The sequence below is a fragment of the Triturus cristatus genome, chromosome 10 (assembly GCF_964204655.1).
Source record: "Triturus cristatus chromosome 10, aTriCri1.1, whole genome shotgun sequence".
Lineage (NCBI taxonomy): Eukaryota > Metazoa > Chordata > Amphibia > Caudata > Salamandridae > Triturus > Triturus cristatus.
Window position 1 is genome coordinate 988,721,431 of NC_140593.1, and position 16,818 is coordinate 988,738,248.

The 16,818-nt window shown below is 42.7% G+C and overlaps 1 protein-coding gene across 1 annotated transcript in view; it reads left to right on the top strand.

Annotated features, from left to right (window-relative positions):
- MED9 (mediator complex subunit 9) overlaps positions 1-9,083 on the top strand; it is a 28,468-nt gene extending 19,385 nt beyond the window's left edge. Inside the window, exon 2 of the mRNA XM_085628930.1 lies at positions 6,877-9,083. Within this exon, the coding sequence (XP_085485056.1) occupies positions 6,877-7,093 (217 nt within the window). The 3' untranslated portion in view covers positions 7,094-9,083. The remainder of the gene's footprint in view (positions 1-6,876) is intronic.
- The last annotated feature ends 7,735 nt before the right edge of the window (positions 9,084-16,818 follow it).

Genomic DNA, 16,818 nt, shown 5'->3' on the forward strand with positions numbered 1-16,818 from the left:
TGCTTTTACCAACAAAGAGAAACTTGCTCAGTGTATCAGGAAGTGACGTATTTAACGTGCTACCGAAATATAATCGTTCTAAGCTTTCCCTTTTACACCTTCATGCACAGAAAAAGTCGGAAATCTACACCCAAAGTTATCTTACCCCTACGTAGGTGCAGATTTCTGACTTTTTAGTTTTCACAAAGGTTTTACTCAGGTTCCAGGAAATTTCCTGCAACTGTCGCTGGTTTCCTGGCATACGCATATGAATCTCATGTGAATTTCCATCCACTCACATGTGAAGGTGTATTCTGCATGTGCAACTGCAAATGGAGGGAAATTACTTGCCATGCATGTAAATACCTTTCCTTTTTTCCCTGTACTCGGAAAATATTTTACCCTATGAAGACACCTCTTCCAATACACTGCCACCAGTGTTGGGGGTGTTCAATTCCCATTTCCTATCTGGCAAGTGATTTATTATTTCCCTTGACAGGAATACATTTAGCTGAGATGGAAAATGTGTTAATACCCACAAACGTGAATGTTTGTGAGTATGCACAAAATGTAAGGATGCGCCAGCCCCCCCAAATATATTTATTCTCATGACAATATTTTTGTAAGTGGCTCTTTCCACAAGTATAAAATCAGTTTGTGATTCGCAAAAGCGTTTTTACACTTGTGTTAAAAAAAAAGGTTATTTGCGCCTGTGAACTAAGCACACATGCACAAACCGCTTAGCCAATCGACCCAAGGAGTTGAAAGAGTATTTCCCTAGATCGGTGTACAGGTGTCTTTAGTGGAAATTGAAGATTAACTAACTTTTTCCCCTTTTAGGCGAGTGACTTAGAGAGGAGGATGCTTTGTCCAGGGCATACGCAAGAATGAATGACAGCAAAGGCAGACCAGTAACCATCTGTTCTTTTACCTATGTGATAGACCTCTCGCTCCCAAGGTTATCACATCACACGTACAGTAGGTTTTCCTCATGTGACCTGCTCCACCTTACCATGGCGGGTGCAGGAGCAGTGACGCAGAGCCGCCGCGAGTGACCGCGGTGATGTGTTGGAGAGACATACGTGTGTGGTGGACCTCTGAATACTGACTGCGTAGGACTTGAAGTGATAAATATTAAGGAGTCGCGAGGGCCATCTGCTGCCTCATGTTAATATTTACAACTGAGTCATATTTAGAGCCCTCACTCTAGCCAGGTGTTCTCTATTTATGTAGACTGTGGATGGGTCTGAGGTAACATGGGGCCGTTTCTTCTTGGAAACTGGGCACGGGAAACAAGAGTAGCGGTTGATATTCATCAAGGTTTTTTTAAGTACGTTGTAGATAGTTGTGCCCGGGTCCCCCCATCTGCGCTTCGAGCATGCTGTATTAGCGCCAGGATTGTTTCAACTTCGCACACAGAGCGCTTCCTCTTAAAGGGGCCATCCAGCGAATAATATCATAATATATCTCCAAGCCCAAGGAGACCTCATCACAAAAAAGAAACATTCTGGAAGGCCTACTGTTGCTGATTGTTGAGGTTTATGGATTGGGTAAAATTAACTTTTTTTTCCCTCTAGGATGAATGGCCCCTGTAAAGTGAGAAAATAGGATTGAACGTTTCCCTGCATGTTATACTATTTTTATAGTATTTCTATCAGTCCATCAGCTCTTCATGTCATAAGTTGAGGAGGTATACCAGGCCTGTTTGTTATTACAACGCAGTGACTCAAAGAGTTGTGTTTGGTGGATTCCTGTATTCAAACCATAGTGTCAGACTTCATAGTAAAACAAGTATTTGCATGGTCAGAATGTCTCAGCTTAGGGACTTATTGGCTTTGCCATTGCCTTTTGGAGATGCTGTGCAACAAGGCCAGAATGGAAATAAAGTTTTTTTTAAAAAGGGTGAGGGATAAATGGTTTGGGCATTAGTTTCCAATCTTCCTAGCACATTTACGTCACCAGTGCAATTTTGTGTTGTGAGCTAACCAAGAATGTACTGGGGTTAGAGCCTGCCAATTACTTACCTTTGGTTAGCTTTACTTTGTCCCCAATTTGCTTGCTTCTTACTCAATGATTTTCCTGTTCCAAGCTAGTCTGTCTGTGTTTATCGCTCGTCCTTTTTTTCCATATTTACCTTGGAGTATTAGTGAGCATGCATTGCACAATACAAATGTATGCTGTTTGTTGGTACTTGGGTTTGTTCCTTTAAATGAGACAGGGAACATGTTTCTGTAAATGCAGCTTCATATGCAGTCAGGGTATTGAGTGTATGGTCTCCAACATTGACAACCTGGAGGAAAAACGCAGGTGGCTCAAAGTATTTTTAATAATTAAATTTTACTTGTGTTGGAGTAAGCCTGGCCAATAGTCTAAAGTGAGTTCCAGGTCGTCAGTACACTCAGTTCTTTTAAAGGGGGCATTTGCTGTAGAGAAAAAAAAGCAGATCTAATTTCCCACATCAAAAACAATCACCAACAATGGGCATTTCAGGATGTTGCTTTCTTTGATGACGTCTCATTGTGTTCTACAATGTACTGAGACATCACTTACTGGATGACTCTTTTAATGGTAATGGTGGATGTCTGTACCCGTTACATTAAAGGTGGCATATACAGGATGGTGATATGCGAAGGTTGTTCTCTCCGCCTTTCAGATAAGCATTTCAAGGCTAGCCAAATGAGTGAGCAATGAGTAAAATGTTTCATCACCTGCATGAACACGGTGTCACACACCAAGAAGCACTGAGTTTCTGTCACCTCCATCAAGGAGCCAGGTAGGTGTTATTATGGCTGTCACACAGTGGATACACGTTTTCTATTACAATTTTGAGTAGTAATAACTTAACCTATGGTATCTATATGTTTGTGAATGTATCATTTTGCATTTAGACATTAAGGTGGGTTGACTTTTTCCTTTGTAGTTCTCAATGCCTCAGTACTTTCGTTGTAATTTGGATACCTTAACTGATAGTGTAAAGTTACTTTTATGCAAAACCACTCAGTCCCGTCTGTTGATGGGCAAAACGAAATGACATGTAAACTTGACTTACTCTTTTGTTTTTTAGTATCCCATCTATAAGGCATTCCAGCACCACAACCCAAGGATGTAATGAAATTGATAAAATACTCTGTAACACCAGCTCTAGGTCAGGGACCGAGGTAGGCAGCTACTCGCCTCTGTGCTTTAGTCTGGATTATTCTAGACTGGGGTCCAACTAGCCTGGTTGAAGGATTTGAAGTTAAACTGGGCCGGGTTGGACAGTGTTGTTCCGGGTTGGGTTGTAGACTGGTCCCTCTACAAGTTGGATATCGGACAGTTGTGGTCTCTAGTTTTGCCAAACCATATTTGAGGATAAAAGGTTTAATTATGTTCAAAACTAAAAAGAGAATAAGATATCTCAATGAGCTTGGTGGCTGTCTATGGAATTGGCCTTAAGCCTGGTCTCCTTATTGATTCTTTCAGCATTCCATGGTGAATAAAGTGAGTTTGGTTAAGTTGGCCAATAACTGCACTGATTATTTTAGCACTTGGAGACACTTCAGTTTGTGATATGTGGTTTTTAAATGGAACCAGTCAGCTGCTAACCAACTCCAAACTTAACGGGAGAGATCATCTTTTTAACAGCATAACTTACTTACGCTTGTCCATACTTTTCAGCAACAGGCCTGTGTCTAACAATGTACAAATGGAATGCTCGCTATGACTAAGGTGGCTTTTGTTGACACTTTGAGGTGCCATGCCTGTGAGGACAGTGGCAGAGGGCGCTGGACTGCCTGTTTAGTTATGTGTTGTGAAGCCTTCGGCAGTGGTATAAGAGGCCTTCTGGGAAGATGAGACTTCTCTCTCGCCCCATCTAGCTTTTCTCTACTCCGTTGAGTTCCCAAAAAACATGACTGGTCTAATGAAGGCCCATGTGGTTCAGGGGGGCACTCCTTCTGAAGGGTCCAATTAAACGTAATTATATAGGCAAAAAATCTCGAGGGCCCCGTGACACAATTTGCTTGGTGGGGGTCATAATTGTGTGTTGCATCTCTGCCAGATAACTTTTTGAGGGCCCAGCCTCGAAAGTCTCTTCAGCCCTCTGTAGTCCTGTCCACCTCTCCCCCTGAGGGCAGAGTGCCCCTAATTAATAGTAGCCAGGGATCTAGAGCCTATTAATTAAAACTGTGACAATGGAAGCCATAGCGTCTCCCGACTCGTAAGTGTAGGATATTCTCTCTAGCAGCGGCTTGTTGTTGTGTTGTCTGCTGCTTCAACCGTCTGAAGTCCGAGCACCTGTGTTTTTTCTCTGAAGCATCCTTCTCGGTGGCACGCCACGCACGACCTGTGTTCACTCGTAAAGGACACGATTCTGGAGTGAATCACCGCAGGTTCTCAGAAGCGAACTGGGCTCGCGCTAGAGGCGCGCGCGGGGATTTACCACTCAGTCACTGAGGGGGCGCACGTTCCAACGATTCGACCTTCAGGGACCCAATGCGTTTATCTAGTCGACATAAAAGCACGATGGCGAGTGCGCGCTAGTTCTTCTGAGGCCCATGGTTCCTCGGCAGCATTGATTTCCAAAGTAACTGTTGTTTTTGTGTCACAGTCAAGTTTGATCAAGCTTGTGTATGACACTGTTGTTTGTGCAGACAGGGCAATAAACTATTTTTCGAATGAAATTCACGTTGAGTTTGTTAGTTAAGTGTGTGCATTCCGTCCGAATTCAACAGCAGGTATTTTTTATTATGGTTACTCGTGGTTAAGACTGACATGTTGTTTTTTTACTGTCTTTTTTTTGTACACATAATGGGAGACGGGAAATAAAACTTGTGTATTTATTTTCAAGAATAGAAAAATTGGAAATTAAGTCTAATTATGAGCGACTCAACGGAGTGTCAGCTGTGCTGGTTGACCGCATTGGGAGTTTAAAAAGGGTGTCCTATAAAGTAGCTGTAGATGAATACGCTTGCCTGTAATATACATTCTTAAACATTTCCATCTCGCAGTCGTGTTCATTTGGAATCGGTTGTAAGGCGCATTTTTCTTGGCACAGGGCAAAACTGTGTTGGTTTTAATGTGGGCCACCGGAATTATGCGATTCTGCATTTGCTTCTTTTTGTCCTCATAAGTATGCATTTGCTTCGTTTGCCACATAATCCATCATCTGATGCATAATCAGAAGGTTTTAACAAAAACCAAATTTGTTTCTAGCTCAAAATCAAAAGTTACTAAATATGTGGCCACATCTTCACTTATAGTGGAAGCCCTTTTGCAAAAATGAACTGGTCATCATTCAGTTGCTTATTTCTGTATTTGATTGTTAAACCGGTACTAATGAAGTGAAATCTTTGCCAGACAGTATAACCATGTGTAAAAATGACAAAATAATTAAGTAATACTATTAAAAAAATTTGCAGCATTATGCTGCATTCTTTGCCTTTTCTAGCTGCATAATTCAGTCAACTCTGCTGCTTAATTTGGCACTCCTCTGCTGCATAATTCCCTTAATTCTGGTTCTAATAGATATGTATAGAGGGGCAGAACTGGCCTCCATCTAGCGTGAACCTCACACCTCTGGCTCCACCCCACAGCTGACTGCCAGCACCCCCCGCCCAAGAGCGGCCCGTCCCACACTTTGCAGGCATGCTTTTTGTGCCTGTAGAAAGTGAGTCTTTAAATTCTCTGTACTCAAGCATTTTCTGTTGACCTCGGTTTTGAGTTGACCTTGTTGTGTTGGCAGTCATTCATTATTTACTTGATTCGGTTGTGTTGGCAGTCTAAATGTCCCAATGTTATGAGATAGTAGATCTATAGCCGCGTTGTACCTCACTTTCGTTACAATACGCTTGGCATAAATGGAAGGCAGGTGTTAAAATGGCTTGGTCACACAGTGGATCCACGTTTTCTATTACAATTTTGAGTGGTACTGACATACCCTATGGTATATATATATATGTTTGTGACTGTATCCGTTTGCATTTAAACGGAGAACTGCCAGGAAAACAGGTAAGCACCTGTTCTCTGTCTTCAGGAAAGTGTGTTTGCTTTTTACTAAGTAGTTCTCAATTTTTCCGACTTTCATTGCAATTTGGATTCTTTAACTAATAGTGTAAAGTTACTTTTGTGCAACATCACTAAGTCCTATCCCATCTTTAAGTCATTCCAGCACCACAACCCAAGGAAGCTGGTAAATTGATAAACATTCTCTGCAACACTAAGAATACATTGTCCATTTTGATAAAGTGAAAGAAAAGCATAGTCCTTTTCAGAAAGACATTTCTACAGTGAACATCAGCCACGCCCACTGGAGTCATTGCAAGGCACTCTATCTCCTCTGCAGTGCCCGTGTCTTAAACCGAGCCTTCCAATTGGCTCCAGATTCGAGCAAACCTTTGAGAATCTGGTTTGTGTACCACCGAAGGCCAACAGTGGCTTTCTAGTTCCATTGGAGTTTTAAGGGGGCATGCAGGGTCCTGCTTCAGTAATCTAAGCCCTTCCAATCTTTCTATTCCGATTGAATTTACTGCTTCCACTTCCACACTAACTTTCCCTGTGCTACATCTAGTGATGGTGATTTTATTTTCAGAACGCTGTGCTGCAGGAATCCCTCCAGAGCTAAAACTCTGGCCACATACCAAAACACAGATAACTGGGCAAGGAAAGTAGTTTCAGATGTTGGCATCACATTTAAATTGTCAGTTAATCCTCCAGCTGGCATCCTCTGCAGCGTGATATGCTGTGAGCTCCTGGCTGCTTTAAGCAGATGTATTGTCATTAGCGATCACATTTCAGTCAAGCTGGCGAACATTTAATTGTAGATCAGATGCTGTTTATTCTTTGAATTGGTGGTGCTATGTTACTCATCAGAAACATGTCCATAGTGTCAACAACGTCTGGTTTCTGTTCCCACTGCAGCATGGACAAAGACAGCCAGGACGTGCACCAGGAGCTAAACAGGCTGAAGAACAAGTTCCAGGAGATGCGCAGGATGATCGGTGCCATGCCGGGGATCGACTTGAGCCCCGAGCAGCAGCAGCAGGAGCAGCGGAACCTGAGGGACCAGGTCCGGACCAAGAATGAGCTCCTGCAGAAATACAAGACGCTCTGTATGTTTGAGATCCCCAAGGAATAGTCTGTCTCCATACTCCACCTTGCAGAACTGAAGCCAGGATGGCGATACAGCAGGTTTCCTATATTGCTATGGAATAAAAACCTACAGACATCATGCGACATTCAACCGGGGGAACTTTTTTTGCATTTTTTTTTGTGTGTGTGATGCTGTTAGTGATTCAGATGAACTTTGAGGGCTGCTCAAGTAGGATATTGAGTAGTTGTAGTTTAAATGCCAGCTGTGCAGTTTTCATGAGTACTTTCTTGTCCTGCTTTGCATGTATGTCTGCCTAAAACCCAGAGTTAATTTTTACACGTTTGATTTTTGATTTTTTGTTTCCCTTTATACAAGGTGATTTGTAAATGTCATTTTATGTACAGTGACACAGTGGGATGATTAGTTGGCGCACCATCCTCTGCATTTCCCGCAGGACTGTTCATTTTGAGATGGGTGTTGGTTAGCATGGACTGTCTTGTTTAGCCATTGACCCAAGCCTTGTTCATTGCTTAGTACACGCGGGTGATCATTGTGCTTCAGTTCTTTGTTGTAACTTGCAATGCTCACTCAGTGACAGCAAGCGACTTATAGTAGTTTTTTGTATACAGCCTTCTGTCTGAAAAAGTGACCGTATCCTGACAATCCTCCATTCATGGAGATCCACCTCAAAATAAAGAGCTCTGTGCTCAATGCCAGCCTGGGTCACCTGTATTCAGGAATTTTGTGAAGCTCCCAGAAGAGTTCAGCCAATGATTAAATGTTGACTATGTCCCAACTGTATGACTGCAATGCTGTTATGCCTTGGTCAGCAGAGCGCCAGATTGCCCAAGGTTGGCAGAGCAAGATAGCTAGTGATGTAATGATTAGAGTTGAAACCAGGACAGTCCAGTGAACTCAAACAGCCCATGGTTGCCTGAACTCTCAAGAGTCATTAGAAGTGATTAATTATCTCACCAATCCAGACACTGACCCCAAATGACTGTGAAAGTTTATGATTAAATGAATGTCCTAAACCAGTTGAATTATTGGAAGTTAGTTCAAACACTTCCACAGTTATATCGTGAGATTCTTGGTTTTGTAGCTTCTTCTCGCCATTAAAAACTTGTGCAGCCTCTGCATGCGGAGCGTCTGTTAGGGTCTGTTAGGCAAAGTTGTTGGCAAATTTTCCAAACCTGGTGTGTTCTGCATGCAGCTATTATGACCAAGTGTCTGGCAGCATAGTTGAACTTGCGAATGACCATTGACATGGAAAATCAAAATTGAAAACCAGATGGCGGCTTTTCACCATGACCCACATTGCCTCATCTGACTTTGAGGTCCAGCTAGTGTGAAATTCTAAACGCCCTCCTTGAGTATTTTGGAATGTCGCCTTTTAATAGGTGCTACAGTCACAGAGTCGTGTATACTCTCCCAATAACCAATGAAAGCCCCAGTACCAGTACATTTTTACGATCTTGTTTTAGTCAGGAACCAGGTCTTAAACTCTGATGTACTGGGTCCCTGGCATACTAAACACTGGGAGTACAAAAAGCAAACATATCTTCTCGTTTTAATCCATATAACTAGGTTCATGTATTAAAGTCTTCATTGTAAAACTTGTTGTTGTTGTGGAACTGATGTAACCTGATCAGCCATGTAAAACGAAACATCAGAAAATCTGCCAATTACTAAAAATGTGTTAATTGGATTGTCTGCTTACCATAATAACAACAAACACTATTATCCATGTTCTCAAAGATGTGATCAATTAAAGGATGTTACAGTAATTATTTCCAAGGCCATGATTGGACGATTCTTAGGTTACCGAGTCATATGGGAGCAACAGCAATAGAGCTTGTACATCAACAAATTATCAGAAAGGCATCTTCGCCTTCGGCAGTGGCTAAGTGTTGGGATGCAGTAGGCGGCCATTGCCTGTAGAATAGGGGAAAATGTTCCTAATCGGGTGTATTAGCCCAGCGGGGCCAACAAGACCTTTGAAACATCAATTAAAACAACAGTTTTTTTAATCTCTCCGTGTATCAGAACGTGGCATTTTTGTTTTTAAATTGAGTTTGCTAAACCTTCATTAACAACTAAAACGTAGAACGGGGACACGTGGAATATTTCTTCTCTGACTAGGTGGGACCTCCAGATCCCTTTCTTTTTGAGGCATGTTTTTGCTATTCAGCTTGTACTCTTGTATTGACTACAGTGTCTTTGGGTGTTTTTTAATCAGAGCTTCATGCTGCGTTTCTTAGCATTCTAATAAGAGTTATTACTGTTACCAATTTAACGGTAGGTATTACATTTATCGACCTCTGAAGGATAGAAGACAGTATGCATGCTGGGATTCAAACTTGTGATCTGCGGATCACGGATCACGGTAGATGCCATTGGGGGGGCCTTCAGTCACAGAGCCAGTAGTCGGAGTGCGCGAAGGAAGAGCTTGGTGGTGGTCTGTGACATCTAAGGGAAGGTTATTGTTCCTGCACTTCACTTATACACTCTTACATTAGGCTTGAGCACATATTGACGGGCAGCAGTTAATGGCTACAACAGAGAACGGTAAAGTCCATATGTTTAGCTCTTTCATGATATAAGTAAATAAATCATCATACAATATTTGTAGCATCTTACTGATGCTACGTTATTCAAGCTCAATTATTTTTTGATGTAGTTTTTCAGTTTTTTTGAGTTGTGCTTCAATTAGCTAGATTCATGGTGGTAATCTATTCATAAGCGATGAATACAAAAAATATATATATATATATATATATATATATCATTTCTAATTAGAACATTGGAATGTTGGGAGCTCCATTGAAGACAATAGAGTGCTCCATGCTTTTACGGGCCTTCGGCTCGGGACTTTAACGCTAGAGCGGGCCTTTAATAGCCGGTATAGCCCGCTATGGCAGGCTATAAGGCTATAATAACGCCTCTCTGTCCTGAATTTACAGTAATGCGTGAGTGTGTGTGTGTGTGTATAAATATATAAATATATATATATACACACACACACACACACACACACACACACACACACTGTTAGCTCAGGACAAAGAGGCGTTATTTAGACACAATGTATGACGACAGCAGCAGGACTGAGCAGAGTTTGAAAAAGATGAATGTGAAAGAAATTGAATCAATTATTTCCAAGGATGCTCTTGAAATTTTAGGAGTGACTCATTCTTGCTGTGGCCAGACATTTAGCTCAGTGACATAAAACAATGAGTTCTGGATAAGGGGTTGTGGTTATATCAAACATATTCTAAATTAGCATTATTGAAAAAGGGGGCCGGTAGCCAGGCAAGTGGGTGCTTTCCACAAAGTATCAGGGGAATGTGACCAAATGTCAAACAAGTGCACGGCACTTTAGGGGAGGAGTCGGTTACCTAACAACCCACATATAAGCCAAATAAGGAGGGTTGAAATGTATACAATAAATTGTTGCGAGCATTCAAAAGTAGAAAAAGTTTAAACGTCGAACGAGGAGTGGTGATCCTTCCGTTGTCTTTTTTTTTTATTCGTTCAACAAATGCTTCCTTGATTCCTTATTTCTTTGCAGCACTTCATGTACAGAAGTTATACACTCTACTCAGCCAACAAGTGTTTCATTGTTGTGGCACATTCGCCTCCAAGTTCCTCAGGTCTTAAACGTGTAAAAACGTTCTGTAATTTCCGGTCGTGACGGCACATTGGAGAATCTTCATTAGTGGTGTGAGAGTACACCTTCCTCGTTCTATGCCAGAACACACAAGGAAGGAGTACTCCCCAATCTCTAATGCAGATTGTAAACACTGTGCCTGTTTGACTGGAAAGTACAGACGTTTTTACTTTGATCCATATAAGGAGGCAGAGACTGATCTAGACACGCTTAAGCCTTGAGGAAGTCGGCCATGATTGTGCCACGACGACGAAACACGTGTTGGCTGTGTAGAGTGTGTAACTTTTGTACATGAACTGCTGTAATCAAGGAACCTTTTGTTGAACAAATAAAAAAAAAAAGACCAACAGAAACCTCACAACTCCTTGTTGGACGTTTAAACATTATCTACTTTTGAGTGCTCAGGACAATTTATTGTATATATTCTAAATCACTACTGTCTTAGATGGGATTTTGAGTGGAGCTGAAAGGCCGTAGACGGTAATTTAAGGTCCGCACAACTAGAAGATTCAAATTCCTGAAATCTGTTGCAGTCATCAAATGTTAGTTTGGAAAATCAATTTGCTAGACCACGTAAACTAGAATGGCAGTTATTTTTGAGAGCCTAAAGTTGTAAAAGTGGGCTACTTTGGCAATAGTCCATGGGAAGGGGTAATTTGGAAGGATGTGTGCTTCAGTTATCACTAAATATTGGCTTGTCACAAATTCTGACAGAGGTGATTTGTATAATGATAAATACAACGGAGACTCGGAGCAGGGAGGAGAGTTTGGAGTCATCAGTGATGGCAAATTCATGTGCCAATACTGAGGTTGTCAGTCATGCTGATATTTGCTTTTTTATGTCCTTCTAGCTCGGGTCACTAAGTTGACAAATGGCTAATATCCAGTATCATTGACTGGTTCTGCAGTCTGGTAATGTAAAATTAAGGATCACTTTGTAAAGAACTTCGGACGGCAACAGATGAATAATTAAAGTAACTTGGATGTGGACAGCTAGTGTTTTTTTGGGGCTCTGGGTGGCGAGGTCATGGGCACTTTCAATTGTGTAAGCAATCAGGTGTATACGGTGTATTTGGATCTTGCAAAGGCATCGGATGCAGGTTTGCAAAAAGTATGTTCTTTTACATCACTATCCGGGTGGACTACTTATGGTGTATGGAAACAGACTAAAAATGGTTGTTTGGTGTGCTTCAAAGGGTGTTGATTATTTGTCAGGTGACTAATTGGGGTGTGATGTATAGCTGATTTCCACATTTTCAGGATTGTGTCAGTGCCAAATGAAATGGTCTTTTATGATATTCCCTGATATTTGGCACGCCCTGTGAAATTCACTACAATTTCAATTTGAAGTTCATACATTTGGAAAATGTTGAACGATACAAGACGGAGTATAGTAGGAAATACTTTCCAAAATGCACCCATATTTCAAAGGGCAAAGGCAGCTTTAGGACAATGGATAGACCAGTGACTGATAAGGTGAACATGGTAAGGGCATAGGCTGTTCTCCCTCTATAGTTGCAGCTAGACCAAGGTCAGAACAAATGGCATGAGGAGACGATAACAAGCTCAAAAAGAGGTACAGAATCGTGCTGTGGTTTAAAAAGTAGAGCTGTAAGCCTCCCTTTCGATCCCACAGAAATTTGAAAGGCCTTTTAGGTCAAAACCTACTAGCCAGCGCAGTGTCTAGTTTGCTAATGACATCTTGGGGACATACCGAAAGCTTCCCCGCGAATGCATTTTTGCTTACCATTGGCTTTGTAGTTTGTAACTCACATTTGCTGACTCTTTGTTTTCAGGCTGTCCAGCTTGAGTTCGTCCCTGCCGTTGCCCAAACCCTATTTACTCTATTCTCCCACTAATACTGAATTTCTTTAAACAGGCTTTTAATCCTGTTCTTATCTTGTCACATTTGCTTTACATTCAAAGACTGAGGTTGGATGTCAGGCGCTGTCTTCCAGACAGCTTGGTGTTTACTTTTTCTTGTCTGACTTCAAAGTGAGAGGATTTTTGTGACAACCATGTTGGTTACTGGTGGTGTGCTTGAGGAATGCTGTACAATGTTATTTTTTTTCTTTCAAGCACACAATAACATTTAAATGTCTGTAAATAAACTGTGCCAATATATACAAATTTAAAAAGTGCAAATGAAGCAAATTGTTTGGTAATTCTGAAGTGTAGTGGAAATAAATATTTTAATATGATCAAAAGACATCAATACACTAGTTGATAACATTTCCACACATAATCGTTTATGCACTGTATACTTGTATCAGTAAAACTGTATGTCTGTGCAAATGTAATCTTATATTCAATTGAAAATGTGTTTTATTTAATGGCAGTGTGCTACCACACCATGCACACTCCAGTTTACCCCACTCCACTCTAGTCTGTGCAACTCCACTCTACGCAACTTCATGCCACTTCACACTGCATCACTGCACCCCACTCTGCACCACTCCACTCTACACCACTTCACCCCACTCTGCACCACTCTACTCAATGCCAATGCACTCTACCCTAAACTACTCTACTATGGACCACTGCACATTTTGCACTTCCCTTTATTCCACTCTGCACCACTCCACACTATACCACCCTAGTCTGCAACTCTGCACTCTATGCCACTGGTCTCTACAGCAGTCCACTCAACAGCACTCTGATCTACTCTGCATTCTACGCCACCCTACTCTACCGTGCACTGCTCCACTTTACTCTGAAACAATCTCCTCTATGCCACTGCAGGGCGCCACTGCACTCAACACCAATCCACTCTACAGTGCAACACTGTACTCTACTCTGTGCCACTGCACTCTACTCTGCATCTCCGCACTCTACACCACTGCACTCTGCCATCGTACTCTACATCAATTAACTTTACACCACTCTATCCTGCTCTGCACAAGTGTACTCTACACCACTGCTCTCGAAGACCCTCTACTCTGCACGACTCTGCGCCACTGCACTCAATGCTAACTCGACACCACTCTCTTCTACGCCACTGCCTGCTATGCCATTCTACTCTAAACCAATGCACGCTACACCAATGCACTCAACACCACTTTACACAAAACCAACGCACTCTATGCCAACTACTCTGCGCCACTGCAGCCTACACTCTACTCTGCAACACTCTCCACCACTGCACTCTACGCCACTACACTCTGCTTCTCTCCACGCCACTCTAATTGAGTATTCTGCACTACTACACTCCACGCTATTCTACACCACTCTAATCTTTGCCACTCTACTCTGCTCCACTCTACCCTGAACCACTCCACTGAACGCCACTTCAATCTACTCTGAAACAACCTACTCTACATTAATGCACTATACTCTGTATCACTCTACTCTATGCCACTGCACACTATGCCAATACACTCTACACCACTTTAGTCAAAACCAATACACTCTATTCCACTGAACTTTACACCAATCTACTCTGCACCACTGAGCTTTACGCAACATCACTTTAGGCCACTCTAAAACACTCCACTAGGACGGTCTACTCCATTAAGCTCTAATGCACTTTGTGCCACTCTAAAACACTACTCCACTCTACAATGCTCTATGCAACTCACTCTATGCCACTCCATGTCACTTTACACCACTCTTTTCTATGACACAGTACTCCACTCTACTGGTCCACTCTATGCCACTGCACTCTACTCTACTCCACTCTATGCCATTCCACTCACCTTCACTGCTCAACTCTATGCCACTCAGTACTCAACACCCTCTAAGCCACTCCACTGTGCTCTACACCATGGCACTCTATGCCACTGCACTGTGGCACTGGATTTTATCTAACCTGCCTGATGAGGGGGGATACCCCGAAACTGGTTCCAGGATGCTTGTTTCCTGTCGAGGGAGGACCTGGCCTGGCATTTTGGGCTGGACTGTTCCCAAGACTGATTGGCTGGGTTCAAACTGGGGTGGCTTAGTGAGCAAAAGAACATTGTATTAAACCCAGATATCCTAACTGGGGGTGAGTGGTGGAAATGTTTCAGCACTCTGTCCATCATCTTATTGTGTTTCCTTTTGGAAATCTGGCATTTTCCAGACTTAGCCATTTGGTGTCAGCAGCCTGTCTCGGTCAGATGACTAGTTGTAGATGACAGTTGAGCTTTGTGTATTCCTCCTACACACCCACATACAATAGGGAGATTAGATGTGTCTGGATGGGTCATTACTGGCAGGGTGGGAATGAGGAGCTGGGCCCAGCCCCACTTACACTTGACTAGGCTGTGTCCAGCCTCCACACAAAGGACTGCATACCACCTGTAGTTAGCCTGGGGGCAGGAATGCAGGCCACTTTTGCACTCAAATGCACAACTGGGTATATAAATTGGACCTCCGACACCACCTCTTCAGTTCACTTTTGGACCTGTGGATACCCTGCCAGGAGGAAGGACTTCTGTACTTCTCCAAGGACTGCATCTCTGCTGGATTGCTGCTCTGAAGGACTGCTACCCTGCTATGCTAACCTGCTGCCTTCTTGCCTTGGGGAGAAGGACTGTATCTGTATCTCTTGGACTCAGAACCCCAGAGTGACTCCAAGGGCTAGTTGTCTGGCCTCCTCATCGAAAGCCTCTGGGACATAACAGGCTTCTAACACACTTGCACCTGGACTCTGCCATCTGTGAGTCTATACTGCTAAGTGGTGCTACCCCAGTCATGGATCCTCTGAAGTGGGCTTAAGGTGCTCTGCCAGACTCTGGATCCAGCAGAATGGACGCATCTCCGCCACTGCACAGCGCAACCCCGAGCAGAACCGACCTATTACTGCTGCTTCGTGGATTAGAACAGTCACTAAGAAACCCAATACCGCCGCAGCTTTTTCTGAACCGCCGCTATGCGACGTACCCCCAACCCAGGTACTCACATTTCTCGTCAACGGCAGCTTTGACGACGACAGACTCTGTATCGCAGCTCCTCGGAACTGATGCACCGCCTCAACTCCGCAGTGCATACTCGATGCCGGTCTTTGCATCGCAGGCCTCTGTCGATGGGATCCTCAACAAAACCGCAGGAATTCGCATCTCAGCCTTGTCGCACCTCAGAACCGATGCCTCACTTTAACTGCTCAACTCACCTTTGATGCATTTGCTCACAACACTCTGCAAACCAGGATTTAAGGTAATCTGTTCAATGGGCCTAACTGAGTACCTGTAGGAGGCCCTTGCTCCATCACGGTTGACCTGAATTGCGACCTTGTCCCAGTCCTGTGCGACCAAATATCCACAGGTGGTGCTTTCTGGCACTATTTTTACTAGAACCTTTAAAACGATATATCTCCAGCTCTACTAATTGGATGTTCGTCATTTTGGACTTGTTTTATTTATTTAAAACATTCTATTTTTATAATCTAGTCTGTAATTCTTTTTGTGTGCTGTTTTTCACTTTATTACTGTTTGAAGTGTTGCACAAATACTTTACACATTGCCGCAAAGTTAATCCTGACTGCTCAGTGCCAAGCTACCAGAGTGTTGAGATGTTGAGAGCACAGGTTAATTCAGGTTTGTGCCTCACCCTGACAAGTATAAGTGTGTGTGTATATATATATATATATATATATATATATATATATATATATATATTCCAAAGTTACTCGAAGTAAAGATGCACACTCGGAAGTCCATTACCAACCACAGGGGTTTATTCTTGGAAACCGCTACGCGTTTCGACACCAAAAGTGTCTTGATCAAGACACTTTTGGTGTTGAAACGCGTAGCGGTTTACAAGAATAAACCCCTGTGGTTGGTAATGGACTTCTGAGTGTGCATCTTTACTTCGAGTAACTTTGGATTATTTATATACCGGCTTGGGTTTCTGCCGGCGGATGCACCACCTGGCAACGGGACTGATCACGGAAGGACCCGGATCTGTTTATTATATGTATATATGTGTGTGTGTGTGTGTATATATATATATATTTATTTATCCATCCTCACCACGCAACTCCGGACCATCACCGCACTTCTGGAATTCCGAATGGCCCTCAAGACCTGCCTGTTCTAATAAGCCTCCGGGATCTGCAAGCACCTGGATGTCCTATCAGTTGACTAGCTGTGCTTTATAAATCCCGATTGATTGATAGTGT